This window comes from Marmota flaviventris, chromosome 15 (genome assembly GCF_047511675.1).
Source record: "Marmota flaviventris isolate mMarFla1 chromosome 15, mMarFla1.hap1, whole genome shotgun sequence".
Classification (NCBI taxonomy): domain Eukaryota; kingdom Metazoa; phylum Chordata; class Mammalia; order Rodentia; family Sciuridae; genus Marmota; species Marmota flaviventris.
The window spans coordinates 78,359,745-78,381,057 of record NC_092512.1 but is presented as its reverse complement, the minus strand read 5'-3'; the positions used below and the strand labels follow the sequence as shown (position 1 = coordinate 78,381,057).

General features: G+C 37.9%; 1 protein-coding gene across 4 annotated transcripts in view; it reads right to left on the bottom strand.

Moving 5' to 3' along the window:
• St18 (ST18 C2H2C-type zinc finger transcription factor) overlaps positions 1-21,313 on the bottom strand; it is a 67,621-nt gene that overhangs the window by 34,955 nt on the left and 11,353 nt on the right. For 2 of the 4 annotated variants that reach the window (XM_071602003.1, XM_027932852.2), the window contains 6 exons: positions 19,693-19,827; positions 17,818-17,908; positions 16,678-16,782; positions 14,789-14,982; positions 12,164-12,375; positions 3,345-3,590 (listed from right to left, as the gene is read on the bottom strand). In XM_071602003.1, coding sequence (XP_071458104.1) covers positions 3,345-3,590; positions 12,164-12,375; positions 14,789-14,982; positions 16,678-16,782; positions 17,818-17,908; positions 19,693-19,827 — 983 coding nt within the window. The remainder of the gene's footprint in view (positions 1-3,344; positions 3,591-12,163; positions 12,376-14,788; positions 14,983-16,677; positions 16,783-17,817; positions 17,909-19,692; positions 19,828-21,313) is intronic. The other 2 variants (XM_027932853.2, XM_027932854.2) reach the window with 1 other exon arrangement.

Below are 21,313 nucleotides of genomic sequence, written 5' to 3'. Positions count from 1 at the left end.
GCTCCCCCCTTCTCTCCATTTTCCCCTCTGAACCTAATACTTAAATTCTGTATAACAAGGTCCAACAACTATAACTCCCCAAGCATCACTTTTCTCCTCTAAAAAAATGTGATGCCAATCCTGCCTTGCAGGATTTTTGGGATAATGAGACACTATACAGAAACATTCTTTGTCTTTACTCTTGTTGCACATAGTATCCTTCTGATACCCTCTCCGTGATGACACTGAATACAAACTACTTTTTCAAAATAATACCTATCAAGCCTCACATTTTATTTTCAAGATTCAGAACAGGATGTGATAAATACTCTGTTAGTAGATCACCCTGGCACACATAAAAGAACAAAGTACAAGGGTGAGAAATTGTACTGGGGAGTTAACAATGATTCAGGAGCACTTTGTGTGTGTCCCCATCAACTATAGCTTCTCAAGCAATGACTCACCCTGTGCAGACAGCTGGGACAATAAGCTTTCAGCCTAAAAACATATTTTGCCAACTCAAACGTAGGGCAAGCACTTTGAGTCCAAAAATGAGAATCTGTGGTGTTCTCCTTGTCACTGTCAGTGGCCCTGAATTTTGACATAGGTTCTAAATTCCAGATTTCAGAATACTCAGGTTGAAAATTGCAGCATTAGAAGACTCAGCTGTGAAACCTGAAGTCAATCTGTCATTCTCAAAAAAAAAAAAAAAAAAAAAAAACCTTAAAAAAAACCCTCCTTCAAATATTTGTGTATTTGCAGGGATATGAAATACTGTCACAAATCTATATGCATTAGATAAACATTCTCCAGTTGAATCTTTAAAGTTGTCAAGATGAATCAAAGTGTTTTTTAAAATTATGCAAAAAAACACAGAAAGTAAATATAAAATATTTGTTATGAGACTCATTTTTTGCCTTTCTGGGTAATGGGAAAGATAGCCAAGGAGATAATGAAGGGGGGTATTCAGAATATAAGGGGTGCAATGTTGACACTAAGGCTAAGGGCACACAATTATAATCAATGCCAAACAATACAAGATACTCTACACAAAAGTGAGAATCTACTTGAAGAAAATTTGCTTTATTACTACTCAGGACTGGATATCTCTGTCTGACATGAGTTTGAATACTGCAGAAGCTTTCTGCTGAATGCACTGACCAAGGTCCCTTGACAACACAGTCACATGGATAAGGACAGAAATCCTAGGTGCCACTTTGCACATGGCATTGAGATGATCCCAGAGATTAGAACACCCTGGGATTTTGACCCTGTACAATTCATGCAAGAACAGGGAGGCAGTTACAGTTACCTTGTAAAGTATTATCCTTCATGGATAATAATGACTTCTATTCAACCAACATCCACAGATCCTGTGCTTAGTGTTAGGTATGCCTTTAAGGGAGTGTGTGCCATATGCCATGATTAACTGGCAATTGACTGGCTGGAGATTAAGCAGTCTTGTGAATTGAAGAGTGTCTCCCTTTGCTAAAGCACACTTGTATGTAGTGGGATTAAATCAACAATCTTGACCTGTGAGGACTTTACCTCCAAGCAACCTGCCCACTTTCTAGCATGCTTCAGACTTCCATTTCAGACAAGTGGTGCAGCATGACCAAGTAATGTGAATGGGGATAGATTTCTAGATTTTATAAACAGATGCAAGTTCAGTGTAAGGTTTTTTTTTTTTTGTTGTTGTTTTTTTTTGCACAAGCCTGAACGACAGTGGATTATTATGGTGGACAGAAGAGATGCACCTTTTAGAATCATCACACATTATTTAAATAAAAGTATTTCCTAAAATACAGCTTGAGAAACCCTATTCTGAAAATCCAAATCCAAAATGCCAACGTGATACTTAAAAATTTTCTTTCAATTTGTAGCATTTTGAATTTCAAAATTTTGGGTTAGGGAAGTTCAACCAATAGTCTATGCAAATATTCCAAAGTCTGAAAACCTCCAAAATCTGAAACACTTCTTGTCCCAAGCAATTCAGATAAGGGGTACTCAACTTGCTGTATTGTGACCGATTGATTCCAGACTTTAGGTGAAGTTTTAAAAGCCCAGCAAAATAAAGTGAAGAAAGTCAGTAGGGCACATTCTAAGTTGAATCCACTGTGGTATGACTCCCTTCATCTTTCCACGTGATAACAGGGATGGTGGGGCTTCTTCTGGGTACCCATCTCTGACAACCCCATGCAGGGTTAGCTGTTCCGTCCTCTCCATATTGGGTGTCTGCCTGTGCTACTCTGTTTACCAGTGCTTTTGGATATGGGTCAGTCCTCCTATTGAATTCTGAGCACAGGTGTGACTGAGATGCACATGCATCATGGAAGTGGGTCTATCTGTTGCTGCAACTCACTGTTTGGACTTGGAGATGCCAGTGAAAGTGTGTGGAGAGAAAGAAGGGAAGGCGGGAGGGAGGAAGGAAGGAAAGGAAGGAGGATTTGGAAACAGCCCAATCTTGTGATCACTACTGTGTATATTGACTCACACTCTGAGATGTTAAAGCCAAAATCATATTAGATCCCCACCTCCCGCAAGTCTGTGAACTCAGAAAGCTGAAAAAGAAGGTATATACTTCTGCAGAGAATGGCTATTTCAGTCCTTTAAATGTATCAAGTGACAATCCCATCAATGACTTTTCTGACAAAAAGCAAAATAGGATCACTCATTGGAATCATTATGTACACACCTGCCATTATAGACAGCTTAAACAATGGGAGTTCTAACTGTCCAAACTTTTAAGTGACACTAAGTAGTTCATGGTGAATCAGGCCAAGTTAAGCAATTCAGTCTATAGAGGTAAAGGTTAAATTGGCTCTGCCAGGTAACAACTTCTGGCTTTGAGGATAAAACCACCTCTGAGATCACCAAATGCACAAATAAGTCTCCTCAACTTTGGGATTGATACAATTTAGACATCCAACATTTATGATCCAGTACTTCAAACAACGACTCTAAACATAGACATGCCAACACAGTTCCTTCATGAAACCAAAGAAGCAGATTTGACATGGTTCCAAAACTGTTTCTGATTGGATTTCATCTTCAACCTTCTGGTTCAAAAAGAATTAGTGAACTGGCATTGCCCCTTTATGATGGGACAGATAATAAAATCAATCTTGCAGTGCAGAAATTGTCACCATCATGGGGATAAGAGCTACTACTATAATGAATATTATTTTAGGCAAGTGAAATTTCATGTGAAATTTAAAGTCATCACTTAATCACAATCTAAAACAAGGTATAGGATTTCATACTATAAAAAAGGAATGTGAAATATCATGTAGGAGAAAAAAGCTAGTAATACTCTGCAGTCATGATCTATCTCCAGCTTATTGAATGACACATTGAAACAATACCTCTTTCTCCTCCTCTGTCTTCCCATGAGTTTTGCTATAGTTGATAGGAGTGTCCCAGCCCTCTTGGTCACAGAGAGCCTGATAGAATGCTGCATTGACCAGAATGCTGCTTGTTTTGAATGGGGAAGATGAAGGTGTTGGAATGGTAGTATTAGAGGAAGTTAGGGGTGCAGCCTTGTCCAGGATTCGATTTTTTTTCATGCTTAAGTCCAATGTCCCATTTTCATCCACTTCTATCTCGGCTCCCTGATACACAACAGGAAACAGAAAAACATTTAAGCAGTTTGCAGTTATAGCTGAGCCATGTGGGGCTTTTAAGGGATAATTTTAAATGTAAGCTTTTATGGAAGTATATCTGCTTTTAAATCAAGCTTTCTGATTTGCATTGGGTAATGTTCATTTCTTAGGCAGACTTTTAAGAACAGCTCCATTAGTGAGCTTCATGTTTCTGGGTTTAAATAAAGTAAGCTTAATATAAATAATAAGATGTTCCAAATACTAAGAATATTGGCTAAAATTGTTTTGTGTATGTACACATTTTTAAAGTTTAGCTGTAAATCTTCTTTTCTACTTTATAGAATTATTATTCCAAATTCATCATTTAAAGCATTAACATTTGTGTTCATCAAAAGGCACATATAACTCCCCAACTCCCCATCACAATATTAAAGTAACATGAGAAATATGAAAACATAACCAGCTGGAAGAGAATCTTTATTGGAATATCATATAAATATGAAAGCAATGTTTCACCCTAGGTTATTTGAACTGGAAAGCTTTGTTAAATCATGGTGGGTGAGAAAAGAGAGGCAGACAGTGCAACCAGACTTCACACTCAGGGGCCCTCAGGTAGCAGCTCATGGTGTGACTATTTGGGGTTTAATAATGATAACTTCAGGAAAAAGATATTTATTTTGCAGATGCTTAGCATGAGACTTAAAACTAATGTTGCTCCTTGTGATACCTTTTGCCAAACTTTTTCAATTTTTAATTTTTTAAGAAACAGTATTGCATTCTGTATTTGGCTGAAGTCCCAATAAACTGCTCATGTGTTCTGGATCTGCTTCAAGATTCACACCACAGGGTGGCTTGTATAGAGTCAGAAATTGCAAACATTGCCATGCAGTAACTCCACAAAGCTGGAAGAACATGCTTGTCATTTTTCCAAATAGGTCAAATAACACCTTTCTGGTACATTCAACATCATCTATCAATTCACAATTAACTTCTTGACAGTTTCTTTACTCTTTCCTTTTGGTTGGTAAAGCAAAAGTCCTGAATATATTAGCAAGATCCCTAATGCTCACGGTCAACAGTTACTTTCCTGGGGTTGCATTTTAATTTCTCCCTACTTCTACCCTCTGTCCTCTGACCATTTGCCACTGAGTCCTGGGCAGCACTTAGTCTGACTTGTCATTTATGCCTGATTAAAAAAAATAAAAGCACCTCTTCTATTTGCTTGTTTTATGCACAAAGTTCATATTTTCAATCTTTCATTTTACTAGCTAGATATGGTGCATTCTATTTGTAGGAGGTAAATACACTTCTAATATGTTGTACTAAGATGCTTTGGCTATATCTTTCTGTCCATTTTTAGTAAACAGTTTAATCTCCTGTGATAGTTTTAAGCCCTGAATTTGACAGTACAGCTTATCCTGGATAATAACGTAGTAACCACAACATCTTATGCCATCTGTATAATATCAAATACGTTTTTATACCAGCATTAATAAACCTTAGTTACAAAAATCCAAGATATTAACCATATCAGTGCCATGTACTCTCTCCCTTCCATGATCTCACAATGTATTCTGCCAGAAACGCATCAAAACAATTTTTGGCTTTATAGCTGATATGTAACTATAGCAATGAAAGAGAGCTATAGTAATCAAGTTTAATGGCCAACGTAAAGTAAAATGCTAAATATTGTAGTTGCTGACATTTTTCATAAAAAAATTAAAAAAAAAACTTGGGTTAAGACTGCACAACCAACATTCACATAAAATTCCAGACCTCTGTGACAGATGGCTTAGGAAAAAGAAGCCATGTGACTGGGCTGCAGAGTTTTATAGTGCAAAACCCATAAATAGTGCAGATTCAATCTCTCTGAAAAATACAACTATTCCAAGACAACACTCATATATATTTTAGTTTTTACAGAAAAAGAATTCCAAATAGTATTTTTTTAAAGTATGAGAAATTCTAGGAGTTGTTATGATTATACATCTTGAGTAATCAGGGCTTGAGTGAAAAATAAAATCCCTCCTAATGTTTAAAAGAGGTGCTTTTGTAGACCCATGCCCCAGCCGGCTGCTCTGAGCACCTGACTTGACTCAGAGAGTGAGCTGTATGTTGGGGAGCCGGGTACAGATGGGCTCTAAGTAAGCACACAGATGCATTCAACAATTACACACAGTAACAGCTAAGGGTCCCTTTCTGCCCATAGATGGGAGATCGCACATTTATAGCATAGTTTTTTATTCAGAGCAATATCAATAGGCATCACTTCTCTGGGCTTGAAACTCTAAATGGCAACACAAAAGGGGGGGGGGAAGGTGGGAGAGGCCAGTGGAAGGAAGAGGCTACAGTCACAGCTCATATGGTCCTGTCCCTCCCACCCCTTCTGACATTCTGATTCTTCAAAGTGATATTTGGGATTCTTATATTAAGTATTTACATGTATGTTTTAAGTTTTTTTGAGGCTAGGGTATACTTTCCATCCTGGGAAAATCATCAAGGTCCATCTATTTCAGCCATTTTTGAGTGATACTACCTACCTTTTATGTATTCAATAAATTACTGAGAAAGCATTTTAATGTGTTTAAGATACTATATTTTGGAGAAAAAATAAACTTGAGAAATAGATTGTTCCTCCCTTGAAGGGGCTTATTTTGTGCCTATAGATTTCTAGTGAAAGATAATTTGATAATTATATGTATATATTATTATTATTAAATTGAAAGTTGAAAGAATTAATGATTATAATCTTTATTTGTACCACAAAATAAGCACTGACATCACTATCCAACAACAGAAAAACTGTTAATGAAATGGTACGCATTATATGGTCAGTAAAATGTTAATTATGATGTCTGAGTAACAAGTGATATGGAAAATCTTCGTATCATTGGAAATAAGAAAGAGCATGACATTCCTGCTATGCTTACAACTAGGGGAAAGAGACAATTTGTTTTTGAAGACTAAGAGGGAAAACACATAAATTACCATACTTGTATTTAGAGAATAGGCTTACAGCTGTTTTCCTTCATTATTTTCCAAGCAAATGATAATATTATCTTGTTTTGACAATTTAAAAAATTATTCATTTAATGGGGGTAGGAATGAGAATAGAATGAATTGGATGTTATTATCCTATGTACATATATGATTTCATGACCTGTGTGATTCTATATCATGTACCCAGACGAATGAGAAGTTATGCTCCTCTTATGCATGGTGTGTCAAAATGCATTCTATTGTCATGTAGAACTAATTAGAATAAAAAATTCATACATTTAAATATGTTGCTGATGTGAAAACAACATTATCATTTTACCTAAATATTCTGATTATGAAAATTCCTAATTTTCACAACATTGATAAAATAAGACGTATTGCTTTCCTTCTTTTTCAAACTCTCTATTAACCCAGGAGAGATCACCTGCCATCTTTTGACTTCGCAGGAAGGAAGTGCAACCTAAGTGTCATTCCACTTAGGTTTCTGCTGCAATTCACCCCTGGCCTTCTCTCACAGCCTCTGTTCTTTCATTCTTGCTTCTGTTCTTTTTATCTGAGGAGTACGCTCTCTGTATTGAAAGCTATCTTCAGTATGTTTTTGAAGTAGATAGGTTATTAATAAGTGAATGAAATGGAAATATTTTATTCTTACTCAATGGCAATCAAGCCGTAAGACTCTGAGCTTATAAGCTTGTGAAATATATTTAATGAAACAGAATGATGGGGTGCAGAGAAGAAATGACTAATGTATAGTGTAAAATTTAAATAAAATTTACAGCCACTTCCCCAAAATCTTTGTCTGGCATTTGAAATCATGGTATTAAACTCTTGGGGGACCGACAGTCTATATAACATAAGGTCTTTTAAAAAAAGACATGGATAAGAATTCAAATTTTAATTCCAACAATTGTAGCTGTGCCAGTCAGAGAAAATCATCTAGTATCTTTACAGTACTGTTTCTTCCTCTTCAAAGTTGGAGAATATTAGCTACTTCACTTCTAGAATATTAGGATTAAAATGGATTCATATGGGCAAAGTGTTTATGTATAGTGCCTGGCATATAGTAGGTGTTCCATAAATGATGCTAATAAGGGTTTTTGAACATCAAAAGAGACATACCCCTAGGTTATTAAGTATCTAGTTTTCCTGCACTTATAGGAATAGTCCTTTTGCTTCCTGGGCCAAGACTCTTATCACATTTCACTCACGACGTATGGTTCAATCTGTCCTGATGTTCAAGTTACTGGAGAAGACTGTGTTTGGATTGTAATCATCCAGGGCCACCAGGCTATTCCTGTTAAGAGGCAGCAGGAATGGTGCTGCGACATCATGTCGTTTCGAGGCCTTGTTCAAGCACAAAACAGACTTTGAACTTTAAACATTTCAAGCAAGTGTCAATTTTTTGTTTTCTTTTAAGGCACACTGTGCATATGTCATTTTGTCTAAACAGGTGGGGAAAACACCAAAACAAACAACAGAATGCTTGGCAAGCAGCAGATGAGGATAAAGATAGACTGTGAAGCGTGTTCCTACCTCTGTCGATCAGGGTGGGAGGAAGGAAGGAAAATGGGGAGCGGATTTGACTCAGGCTGGCACGGCTCTCATGGGGCACTGGAGGAAACTACTCAGCAAACCCATGAGGCTCACTCCCTGCCTGTAGGTACCAGGTGCTCTGCTCTTGCCAGGAGTCACAGTATCAAGACCAAGGGGAGGTGTTGGAAGCCATGGCTCATTTATGTTTCATGACTCATATTAATTCCAAATTAAAATGTGGAACATGATAGACATCTTAGAACCAATGAGAGTACTATATGTCACACAGAATTACCTTTAACCTTTATGATATTCCTCTAAGACTGGAAAGTACTAATTGTTTTCTATTGACCCGATTCCTTAAAAAGATACTTAAACCATACGCAGGCAATTTTGGTGGTGCCAATGTATTATGCATAGGCCAGATGGTATTTTAACAGATAAATAATTCCCTTAAAAATCTTCTACTTTTAGGAGGCAAAGGGTTCTGTTTGGGCAGTGACCAGCAATGACTGACAAGCATTGGTGTTCTCCACATTGAGCATAATGGGCGCCTGAGCCTGGTGGAGACTAGCTGGGTGAATGAACAACAGCATACACAAGTATGTGCCTTCAGTGCTGGGAAGGGACAGAGAAGCAAAGTGTCTTAGTGTATGAGGCTAAGAAAATATCTGAGGAAAAGTGTATTTTAGTTTACTGTATCATCTTTCATTATTTTTAGGCTATGCAGGAACTCTAAAGTTTTATTGTTCCTCTGAAAACAACCTGTGTTCCCTTGATTTTCTTTAAGGGTGGGGATTTTGCAAATTACTGATTCAGATCTCCCACTATACCTTGGGAGTCAGTTGTGTGCTCACATAGGACATGAAAAAAAAAATCTGTATTAGCCCCACCAAGTGGGCATGCAGGCATATTTTAAGTTAGTGGCATCTGACTTGATTTTAAAAGGTTGTGCCAATAAGTGACAGTCTGATCTTTAATTCATTCTCCTATTGGGTGTGTTAAACAACCAAAGAGAGATATTCATTGCATAAAAGTAAGGAACAAATGGGAACAAAGGGAAAATAAGAAATCAGTTATCATCCAAGTTATGATCAAATTCATAATTGATCTCATCTCTTCAAACTCTATGCTTTATCTAAAACAATGCAAGTCAGGTACCATAACAAGAAGGTCACTTTTTCTGAAGGGTGTGTTGGGGGGGTACTGGGAATTGAACCCAGGGGCTTTTATATGCTAGGCAAGTGCTCTACCACTAAGGTACATGCCCAGGTCCAGAGGGTCATTTCTTTTATCCTGCTTGTCTATAAGTTCCTTGAAGGTAAGGTCTGTGGCTCAATCTACCCTTTGACTAGGGCAGTCTAGCACTTAGAGACCTTCTGGAGAGTATAGCTATGGGTTCTCTGCCAGGATGTCTCTCTAATATACCAAGAATGCTCCATTACAGAAGTATAAGGAAAAGCTGTATATTTCTACATTCTCACTGTTAAGTAAGAAATAAGAGATCAAGAGATATGTTTATCTGGGCTATCAGAGATAAACATACTAGCAATCTGCCATGGAGGAAAAATCAAATCTAATAGAAGGAGAATCAGGCTAGCATTCAATGTGGAGAGGAAGACTATACTCAACCCTGCTTTAGGAGAAGGCTCAGAGTAAAGTGTGACACTAACAACAGAAAGGACCCACGTAGGCACTGTTTGCTCAGAGGCCATTTTTCAGAGTTAATTGCCTTGGCTTTTTCTCACTTTCTTTTTTTTTTTCAGAGTAGAAATTAGAAGTTTATTAAAGGACAGCAGAAAAGACTTCTCTGGGAGGAAGAAGGGGACCCAAGAGGTGGAATCCCGCTTTTTCTCACTTTCATGAGAAGAAAAATTTTTTTGTTGTTTCAGGAATTGGTGAGATATTCTTCTGTATTCAGAAAATAGGATCCAACAAGGGCAGGATTCTACAAATTGTTAGAGTTGTGTGTGAATGTACATGTTGGCAGGATTCTGCACAGTGACGTTGCAGGGTGCCATATTTATTCTATTTTAACAATCACTATGTCCAAGGAGATAATGTTCATAAGAAAATGGCTTTTAAAACTCCTGACAGATCAACTCCTTTAAAACATCTTTCAGCACTTTCTGTTTCTTCCCTCCTCGGCGTCACATCAATGGTTTGGTCTCTGCAGACTTGGCTGAGTTGGTAGCAGGAGGCTGAGTCCTACAGTGGAGTCCCAATTACCCCAGGCAAGCCCAATCCACTCCACAGAACTGCCTTGGCACAAGGGGTAGAAGAATATACATTTGAAATAGACTATTTAAACTGTGCCAATTAAAGTCAGTCTTCTGATCAGAAATGTGTTTTTAAAAGAGGATATACACTAATAAGGAAAAAAACACTCAAATGTTTGCCATTTTGTTACATTGTTTGATGTGAGCAATTTAATGGAACACTAAGAATCTTAAGGTGAAAGACAGAATTCTGAGGAGCATAAAAACATTTACATGTGCAGAGGGAAAGCATGCATCTTAGCACCATTACTTGAGTACTTTAAGTGACACTAATAATTATAATACCAGTAGTCTTATTTTCACAGGCCAGCTTAAACCATCAAGAAATAAAGTACTAGCAAGGAAGCTATGTTAGTATTTCTGCAACCAGATCTCTATTAGAATATACCTTTAAAAAGAAATTTACTCAAATTTAAAATGTGGATTTAAAAATAAAGTTGCATTTTAAAATCCTCCAAATCATTTGCCTATGGCAATAGTTTGTGGCTGGGATTCCTTTGAATTCAGACAGTCAGGTATTTTCTTTATATTTTTAGAGAATGTGATTTTCTTTGTTTAAGAACCTCATTTGTTTAAAAATTGTTTTTGAGTGCTTTTTGGCCACCAGCTCTTCCTGGGGTTTACTTGGCTCAGTTTTGTCCAGAAGCTAATTCTGATTCTTCTGTCAAATGCTTGGTGGCACTGTACTACCTGCTCTCCTGAAGGCCTGGCACGGCACAGGCGAGCAGCTGACCATTCCGGAGAGGCTGTTCTTAAAGGGGAAAAAAAGGGTACAGGCTTTAATTGTCTGGGTTTCAGGGTTTCAGTTTAACCTAGGGAATCTTCCACTTACAGCAAAGGTAAAAGCTGTTATCAAGTAAGCCTGGGCACTTTATTTCAGCTGGCTTCAGCCTTCTAGGTAGGGAAATAATTTCTTTTAATTGAAGTGCTTTGTGTAAATAGGAGTTACTGGCTTCAGTGGGAGGAAGTGGCTTGAGCCCCTACAACCTCCTCTTGTGGATCACTGGGGCACTTGCAAAGTCCCTCACTGGCAAAAGGCCAAGCATGAAGGCTCTGTGTATGTATTAGTCAGGTTACCATGAGCATACCCATGTACTTCTCATATGTAGAAAGGAGAAGCTGTAGAAAAAAATGTGATTCATATTTCATGGGCTTCAGAAATGTAGTGTTTTCATAAAGATCACAATATTCGATTTTGGATTAGAGTGTTACAAGTTCTCAAACCTCCCTGCTGATTTAATATACCCAGGAGTTCCCATGTGTCTTCTAAGAATGCTCCGGCAACCTAGACTATATTATGTTATGAGACAGTAACATGTGCAATAATAAAATTTCATGGGTCAGTTTTGCAAATGTTTTGCCAGTTGCTGTTTAATCAAACATTTCTTATCATCTTTGATTTGCAGGCAGCAAAAGCTTCTATGATCAAGATTTATTTTAATATCAATCCTCTTTTCTTATTCGATCAAATCCCCTTAACAAAAATAGCTTTGAAATCTGTAAATTCTCCCTGACCAGTCTCCATAACTCACTTCTCCCTAAACTATGGTACCCCATTTTCCAGAAGAGCCACCAGCCAAGGGATGCACACTTTCTTTCTTTGGACCCACCAACTTCATCCACTGTTAATGTTCCTCTTCCTAAGACAGGGAGGGGATGGCTTTAGGGTGGAGGAGCCGAGTGGTGGCAAATGTGGTTAGGAACATGAAAGGCAGTTTATTCTCACGGTTCTGTCGCTGGCCCACCCTCCGGGCTCTTGGACTGGCCTACCTTGGCATGCAGACTCTGTGGTTTGTTGGAGAGGATGTCTGCGGCTTCCCTGCAGCGGGTGGAAAGGTTCAGGATAGCAGCAGCTGCTGCTATGTGGGTGTCTTCACTACATTGACCGTAGCTATAAGAGCTGGCACGGCTCGCGCTCTGTGTGTGGGCGCCTGCACTAGGCAGTCGATTAGGAAATTTGACTGGATTTGAAAAATGCTTTGCTGTTGAAGAGAGATTTGATTAGCAATTGCATGTACGTGGTTTTAGTCATTAAATAGATTTGTTTTTTAAAGATATAACTTCTTGCATTAAAATATGTGAAGAATAAATTAACGCATGAGCCATTATCCATTGGTATGTTAAATGAAGGTTATTCAGATGGGTTTTCATGGAGGTTCACAGATCAAATGATGTGATTGCTGGGAGAGAATGCCTATTCTCTTAATATTTTTTGTATTGACACTTCTTATGACAAAAACTCTATGACTAATGTTATGGGGCAGGTGCACTGGCAACATTTGTGGCAAAAAATGAAGCTCAAAACCCTATAAGCAAAACCTATCAGGGACTACAGAGAGCTTACGGCATGTATATCTAAAAATTATGTATGTATAGGGCCCATAATTCCAGTACAGAAAAAATACATCCTTTCAATATTTGTTTTCACAATGACAATTTATACTTAGACACGTAATTGTATTTTTATTTGTTGACACAAAGGTTTGTTCTATACTTGAACTAGTAGAAAGTGTTCTTCATCCAAATAGAAGAAACTAAATAGATGGTGGAGTCTTTAATGAGCTGGCATTTTGCATATTCAGGGAGAGCGAGATAAGCAAAGGACAGGGAGGAAATGTTCTCAAGGTGAACAGAAAGGCAATTTAGTTATCAAGACCGAGTTTCTATTTTATTTTTCTGTTCGGAGTAGCAAGGCATTACTGAGAGATAGAATTACACATATTTCTCTTCACTGTGGGGTGTCTGTAAATATTACTCAAGGTAATGGGAGAAACACCCAAGATTTAATGAGAGCTGATACAAAAGTGTTCACCTGTTTATTTTTCATTAAGTATTTATTATTTTAAAAATTTGATTGTTTTTCATAAGACCCAATTTAAAATATTACCAAATGTTATTCCTATAATTACAAGAATATAAAAATGTCTTTGAATGCTTTGCCATTTTAAAAATCAATATCCATATTATGTGAGTGTATAGAATGTTCTTATTAAATGGCTGTATGTGCATTAAACATATGTTTTTGTGTATATATGAAGTGCATAAAAATAAAATTATATATCTGTAAAACTGTACAGATAGATATAAAACATTGTTTGTGTGTATAACATTTTTTCCCCCTGAATCTAACAAGTTGTCATTGGTTATTTAAGTTTGCTGGGACCTATTTTTTGGTAAGAATAGGCAAAATATCTTTTTGGAATAAAGTGTACTTTTTAATCAATGGGTAAAGTCCTTTCAAATCTGTTTATATACTGCTAGGTTTTATTATTTACGGTGCTGGCATCAGACAAAGAACTTTGAACATGCTAGACAAGGGTTTTACCTCCAAATTGCATCTCTAGCCTTACTGTTGGTTTTACACTCAGTCTAGGTGCAAGATCTAAAGGATTTCAGGGGTTTGTATTGCTGTAAAAAATCAAGCTTCTTCCTTAATGGAAGTTAAGCTACCTAATGCAGGAATCATTTTCTGTATTTGTTCCCAATATTTATTTTCTCACCTTTTTATCAGAATATTTAGGTACTCCAAAGAACCTGAAGAAATAGGTAAGTAAAAACATCAAGTTTTTGCCGGGGATGGTGGCACACGTAATCTCAGTGGCTTGGGAGGCTTAGCTAGGAGGATTGAGAGTTCAAAGCCAGCCTCAGCAGTGGCGAGGCGCTAAGTAACTCAGTGAGACCCTTCTCTAAAATACAAAATAGGGCTGGGATGTGACTCAGTGGTTGAGTGCCCCTGAATTCAATCCCTGATACCCAAAACACAAACAAAAAACCCCCAAACCACCAAGTTTTATACATTATATCTTCCATATGAACCTGGCAGAAGTAGAGTATTAGTTTATTTTAAATATTTGTATATTAATTCTTAAATTTGTGAGTACATGCCATGAGAGCCACACACATTTTTTTCCTGGTAAAAATCCTGATTCCTGAATTGAATTTCTTCTTAGATCTTTCACCTTTCCCAACCCCATCTTCAGCCTGAATGCTTTTGCTGACCTAAGTAATATATTGAGTAGCATTTCAATATTTTATCTGATAATTTCCATCATTTCAATGTGAATAAAAATAATGTATCACAATAGCCATTGCATTTTTAAATATATTTTAATCCTAATCCTAAATGTGAATTAAATGTTTCTTTAAAATTACCGTATTTGGATGCAACAATGGCTGAGTAGTTGTAGAATAATTAACTCATTAACTATTCACTACATTCAGTGTAACTTCAGGATAAAAGCAGTAACACTGATCAATTATTTTATTTTGCTGCACAATCTATTTTTTTCCTGTCAGCTTTAAGTAGTATAGTATATACTTGAGTAGCCTCCCTCAACATCACACATTTACACAAGATGCATTTGAGGGGAATAAGAATTTAAATTTGAAGCTTACATTCAGGAAATGGTGGAGTTTTTCGTCCTTGCCCTGTTTGTACAAGGGGACGTTTACCGAAGACTTGGGCATCAAAACTGGCATAATCAAATGGTACTTTTCCAAACTTCTCTTGTTCTTTCGATACTGTGGCTCTGGGAGAAGTGATGGCTTGTGATCGGAAATTGAACTCAATTTGCTTCACCAAGCTTGTCCTGAAGAGAGTGGGGAAGTAGTTCAAAATAAAATGAGATCATCACGAGTGTATGAGTGTCAAAATTTCCAAGATAGAAGTGTCATTGCCCGTAGGTACCCACAGAGACACTGCACAATAACAAGAAAGTGGTCACAACACAAGAAGGCAGAGTACTCTGGACACAGAGCAAGAGATGGAGGGATGTTCTGGACTCTGCCTGGTTATGATTTCTACTACATATTTACTGTCCCAGTCTTCCACTGGCAAGATAAGAATATGCAGTCTCCATTTACCTCATGAAGATGTCGTGAGTAACATGTTGTCGGCACTTTAAGTTCTGCAGAGAAAAGTGACATGTGACTGCATAACTAAAGTATGTGTTAAGGCACTGGTATATGCATTTTGCTTATTAAAATTGTTAATTATTAGCAATGAATAGTTATGACAATAAATAGTTATGATCATTCATTGCTAATAATTAACAATTTTAATTATTTAATTGTTATGTTCATGCCTGCTGCCTATGGGACAGTGTAGACACCAGAAGACTTGATTCCCAAATTTTGAGTTCCAAAAAAATTTTGAGGCTTTAGTTTCATTGATGGGTTTTGGATTAGATAAAGGAAATTTTAGCTTCTACATACACATAATTGCAGGATTAGTGAATTTTATTATTGTATATGTAATTTGGTTTATAGCCCTAAAGTTGCATAAATGTTCTAATCTAAAATAACATCAATCCTTTATGAAATGAGCAAAGTTTACTTTTTGTTATTTCTCTATTTGATAAATAATCTACTTAGGGAGAAAGTAAAACATACAGTAATACTAACCTAGAATCCCATTTTAAGATTTCTAATTGCTCCTTAAGCAGTAATTCATGATTGTCACTTGACATATGTTTTTATTCATGTGATTCGAATGCCAATTTTTACTCTTTTAATTAAATCTATAGAAACAAAATATTAAGGGAAGCTATGCCCTGAAAATACTGAAATGCATAAGAGCTGTTTTGACATTTTAGCACCTCATTAACAACCGTTATCTGATCATTTCTCTCAATCCTGAAATCGTTTTTCCTACATGTCTGATTTTTGTAGAATAGACATACACTGTCACATTAAACTTCAACGTACATACTTTATTATTTAGGTATAAGATCTTCCAAACTAATAGATACAAAGAATATGGGAGCTACAAGGACAAATGGAAGATATTTTATTAATAGCTATCCATCATAGAATAAAATTTTGCTCTAAAAACTACATGTATATGGGGAGCTCAAGGATAAAATATAATATCACATATTTTGAGGGGGTATTAGAAGTTTATGATGTATTTTCTCCAGGCAGAGAAGGTGAAGTCAATCACAAAGGGAAGCTTACCTGACTTGAGAGATGTGTTACATTAATGAATCAGAATTTTGATCATTGTATATTATTGAAGGCTTTATTCCTTTTAGACTCTGCCCGTATTGTGTTGCCTTAGCAAAGAGACCAATTTCAAGTTAAACTTCTGGAGGGTCTCTTAGCTCACTTAAGAGAGCAAGTATCATTCTCTAGACCAGCCTTTCCAATGAGCTGCCCACACAGGTCCACTGGTGGCTGAAAATGAGGGTCAGGCCACAATGAAAGTGACACATAAGGGACATGAGGTCCTGTTGAGCTGGATCCTGGCATGAAGAGAACATCAGGAACTTCCTGGGAGCTCTTACCTGTGTGCCTGGTCAGAACACGGCCCAGTTTGGGAAGAATCAAGCTGATTTTTATCCTGGGACATTGCCAATTTTTCAGCTGCAGCAATTGGACAACCAGAAAGACTGTTTCAAAAAAGAAAAGCGGGAGGATGTGAGTTAAAATGATAATATGATTTGCTTTGGCATGTGCCTCGCAGCATACTTGGCACACACTAAATGTTAAGTCATATTAATAGTTCACTTAGCACTATTCTCATATGAAAAGATCCCAAAGCGGTTTTCAAACTACCTTGTCAATACTTGTCCCCCAACCCCATCTCAGTGATGCAAGGTAACAAGCTCATTTTAAAAAATCAAAATATTACATAAGGGAACAATAATTAAATTATTCTGAAACTTTTAATATTTTCAGCAGTCTGTGCTCATTCCAAATGCAATGGGTCTAACTATAGATATTAGCATGGTAACTCTATAATTTATCTTAGGATATTCAGCAAATTTGAGGGATTGAATCTTATAGTTTAAATTGAAGTTTTCTTGGCCATGTGCTTATAATTCAAATAGTACCTCATAATCACAGTCCACACATAAAATGCACACACAAAACAATCCACATTTTCATATGCAAATATATACACATATATACACACACATAATGCATTTGTATATAAATGCACATAAATGTTCTATTTTAGTTGCAGTCTCAATGGAAGTATGTTACCTCATTGCCTGGTTAACAGTCAAACCACTGTATGTGGAAGCCCTTTTGATTCTTTCTTAATGCCTAGGGGGTGGGATCCAAGATAACCCATAAGCAACTCTTTTCAGTACCAACACTATAATGATGGGCTTCCAGCGTAGAAGAGAATATATTCTATTTGTCTGACTAAATGAACATGTAACCCCAGCATCTTCAAATTTAACAGTTTTTCATTTTTGAAATTGGCTGCTAATATAAAAACTTCTATGTAAGGAAATAATGAGGTGATTTTTCTTTCTTTTTGACTCTGCAAAAGTTGAGACTATTCCTTATCTATTTCAAGCGGCAACATATTTGATAGTGATGCAGTGATTTTCATAACACACAGCCCATAATTTGATTGGTGGAAAGCTTCAATTTTTTAAAATGTAAAATCATTAGCAAATCATCAGAATTACCTCCTGTGAGTGTTGCGATTACTGTTCACATGACCCCTTCCTGTGCATCCAGGGGTGGGACACTTGAGCACATTTTCATGCATGGCAAGAACTAATCACAAAATAGCACATTAAAGAGAAGAATAATTTACCATAAACATATAAAAAATCAACATGTTCATTTCTTAATTTTGCAATTAAATGACTTGTTACATAATCCACTATGCTCCCTCCCCAGATATATTTAGTTGAAAAAAAAATAAGAACACCAGAACTTCAAAAATTAAATCTAGCAAGATTTATCATGTCAACTGCTCTGAACTCCAAGTTATATTTAACCATAGACTTAAACGACTCTATTCAGCTCATATTTAATTTAAACTGAAAAGTTCATCACCTTCCTTCCACATTCAAGTGCTTCCCCTGGAGGAGTGTTTGGAGAACAGTATTTGCCAAATAGCTCTTTCCACCTTTTCCCCCATTTGAAGTTCTGCCTGTAGTCTTTTTTAGTTCCTAAGTGATGCTATATTGATTCTTTCTCCAACCACCATCCACTGCCATGTGGTATTGGAGAAAGTATTGCTGAGTGGCACCTGCCTGTAACCCCAGTTACTAGGGAAGCTAAGGCAGGAGGAACCTAAGTTTGAGACCCGCCCTAAGAACTTAGTGAGACCCTGTTTCAACATAAAGAAATTAATAATAAAAGGGCTGGGGATGTAGCCCAGTGGTAGAGTGTCCCTGGGTTCAACGCCTAGTACCAGGGAGGGCAGGAGGGAGAGGAGTATGGATGACTGAACTATCAGAGAATTAGTCTAAGGAATTGCTAACTCAGCAGCACAGGACTAATTTGGTTAGATTAGTGACTTGCTAACTCTTAATATTAAGGGAGGGAATGCTAAGGTGTCCCTATTCTTCCAGTTTGTATGGCCTAAGAGGTGTCTCAATAGATTCAAACAGTATGTTACATCTTTGTAGCTTGGAAGGTGGCAGCCCTTTATTTACCTGTAGAGACCTGGTTCATAGTAGGACAGGGATGGGGTGATGTACTGAGGATTGCCTTTGCTCAGGGCTCTTAGCTGTGACAGGATGTCCCAAGACAACACTAAAGAGTACGTGTTCTCACAATGTGAGGAGACCAGGAGGATGCAGAGACCTCCCTGTGATGTCCTGAGGCTAAGCTTGACCCTGGATATATTGGAGGTCAGACCTCAGGCTGAGAAAGAACTGTGCAGTCACGCAGGGCAATATGGCTTATTTTTTGTAGTTGTGATGCTTTGACACCTGGGACTTGCTGACCCAGGAGGAACTGCCCCTCCCAGAGTTAGCCAGCTCCTAAAGAAGGCACACAATTGACCAGCTGAGAACACTCTTAAACTCTGGTGCCTACATCCAAGGAGCTCATTTGGTTCTAATATTCTAGGTCAAAGTCCTTTACCCTAATTATCCTAGGGTCATGGACTAAAGAACTAGGGACAAATCTTATACCCCAGAGCTAGAGGAACCAACAACCCTTAGTCCACTTACCCTTCCCTGTATGTTCCTTTACATAGAAATTAAAGGCTTCTGGCCTAAAGTTCCTCCTGCCCTTGCCTCCTGACACAACCTGGGGATTCTGCATATGACCCCAGTGGCATGATGAGACCCCCTCTCTTAGGAAATATGGGTAGCAAGCTATCTTCTCAATGCAATTTTCTCTTTATCTGCTGGACTTATTGTCCCTCAAATTTTCTACCAATACACTCCATTTTAAAACATACAGCTAGATGGAAACTGCTTGACACAGAGAAAACTTTGTTTCCATTGTGAATTCCAAATTGGGAGAGAAAGCAACCAATATTGTGATGTTCTGGTACTTTTAAGAAAGCACTGACATCTTTAGGAATAGGCAGTACTCACTTTCCAGGGGAACCCGCACTTTGTGGGGGCATCCTGAAAGGCTGCGGTGGTGGGGATAGAGCCCGGTCACATGTCCTGTGCCATCACACCCGGGGATAGGGCACTTGGTCTCCCTCTTTTCAGGCCTCGGTGAATCTACAGAGAAATTAAATTGAGAAATTCATTTGGCTATTCTTCTTTCTTTTCCTATTCAATAGTGGCCTTGCAGGGTGACATTCTCACTTCATTCAGTTTTACCATCATAAACATTCTTCTCACATTGCCTTGAATAAGACCCTCAACTAAGACCTGTGGAAACATAAAACATGTTTTCAATTTTCTTGGTTTCCTAAGCAAAGGCTGACACAGGGCAAGGGGCTGCTAAAATACAAAGATGGTCTCAAGTTGTCATGTCACGTATTATAGTTAAAGCCTCATTATGAAAAATCACCCCTATGCCAGAGGGTGAACAAGCTCCTGAAAAGGAAAAAGAAAGAAAGAAAAAGAAAAGTGAGAAAGAAGAAAAATATTTATTTAATCCCAAACCATCTCCTATTGAAAGAGTCTGGAAAAAGCCAGATTCAAAATTACAAAACAAACTACCATATCTGAGAAAGGATTCTCTGGCTTTGTCCCCATGTGTCACTAGCAGCAGGTGGCCCTGGGGTTGAGGGCCAACCAGAAGCTCAGGAACAAGCAGAGGTAGCTTCCTTCAGAGCAACTGATGAGAGTCTGGATAAGACTTGTGTTCTGCCTAACCAGTAGTACTGCAAAATCCTGAGATTCCCAAACCCCAACGGGTTGTTACTTAGGTTCCACGCACAGTGACTGTGGTGAAAAGCTGTTGATTTTACTGACTGCAGGAACTGAGAACTGAGACTTAGAAAAGCAATGATCTTGCTGGGGACTTTCAGAAAACAGGGTAGGGGCTGCCTTCCTGGTGGTGTGGAGAGTGCTACTGTGCAGCCGGGTGTGGTGTGGTTCTCAGGTGCAGCTAGGCATGGAAAGGGCTACCTTGTAACATATTTTGTCAGCCTGCTATGGGAAAAGAGCCTGGAGAGAAGAGGGCCAAAGACACGCTCAGGAGTTTTATAATTTTTCTGGCATCACAGTGTGGAGGTCTAGATAAAAGGTTATATAAATACTTAACATAAATGAGTATGGAACAGGAATACTGATGAGGTCAGAGCTAATGCAGGGGAGGCCTTAGTTACAAATGTATATATTTGTGATTGAGATGATTGATAAACTTAAACAGAAATACTATCTTATAGCCCAAATTGCCCCTAATTCATGCTTGGAATGATAGCAATCATGGAGAATTCTATTCCTCATCAGCATTCAGGGTGTTTGGAAGAAGGATGAGAAGACTGTGAGCCATGGGAGAGAGGGAAAAGGGGACTGCAGGAAGGCTTCAGGATTCTCAGAAAGCCAAGCAACAAGCATAATGCTTGATGCTGACAGCAAAAATAAAAAATCCAGATGATTCTGCCCAAGAAGCTGCTGGTGACAGAGTATGAGAAAGGGCCCTGCTGCTCAAGGATGTGGATCCCTCGCATGCTCCTGGCTCCAAGTGGGGCACCCAGAACAGGCTACTCTTGCAGGATGTGAACAACATCACTGGGGCAGTATATGGCAAGTA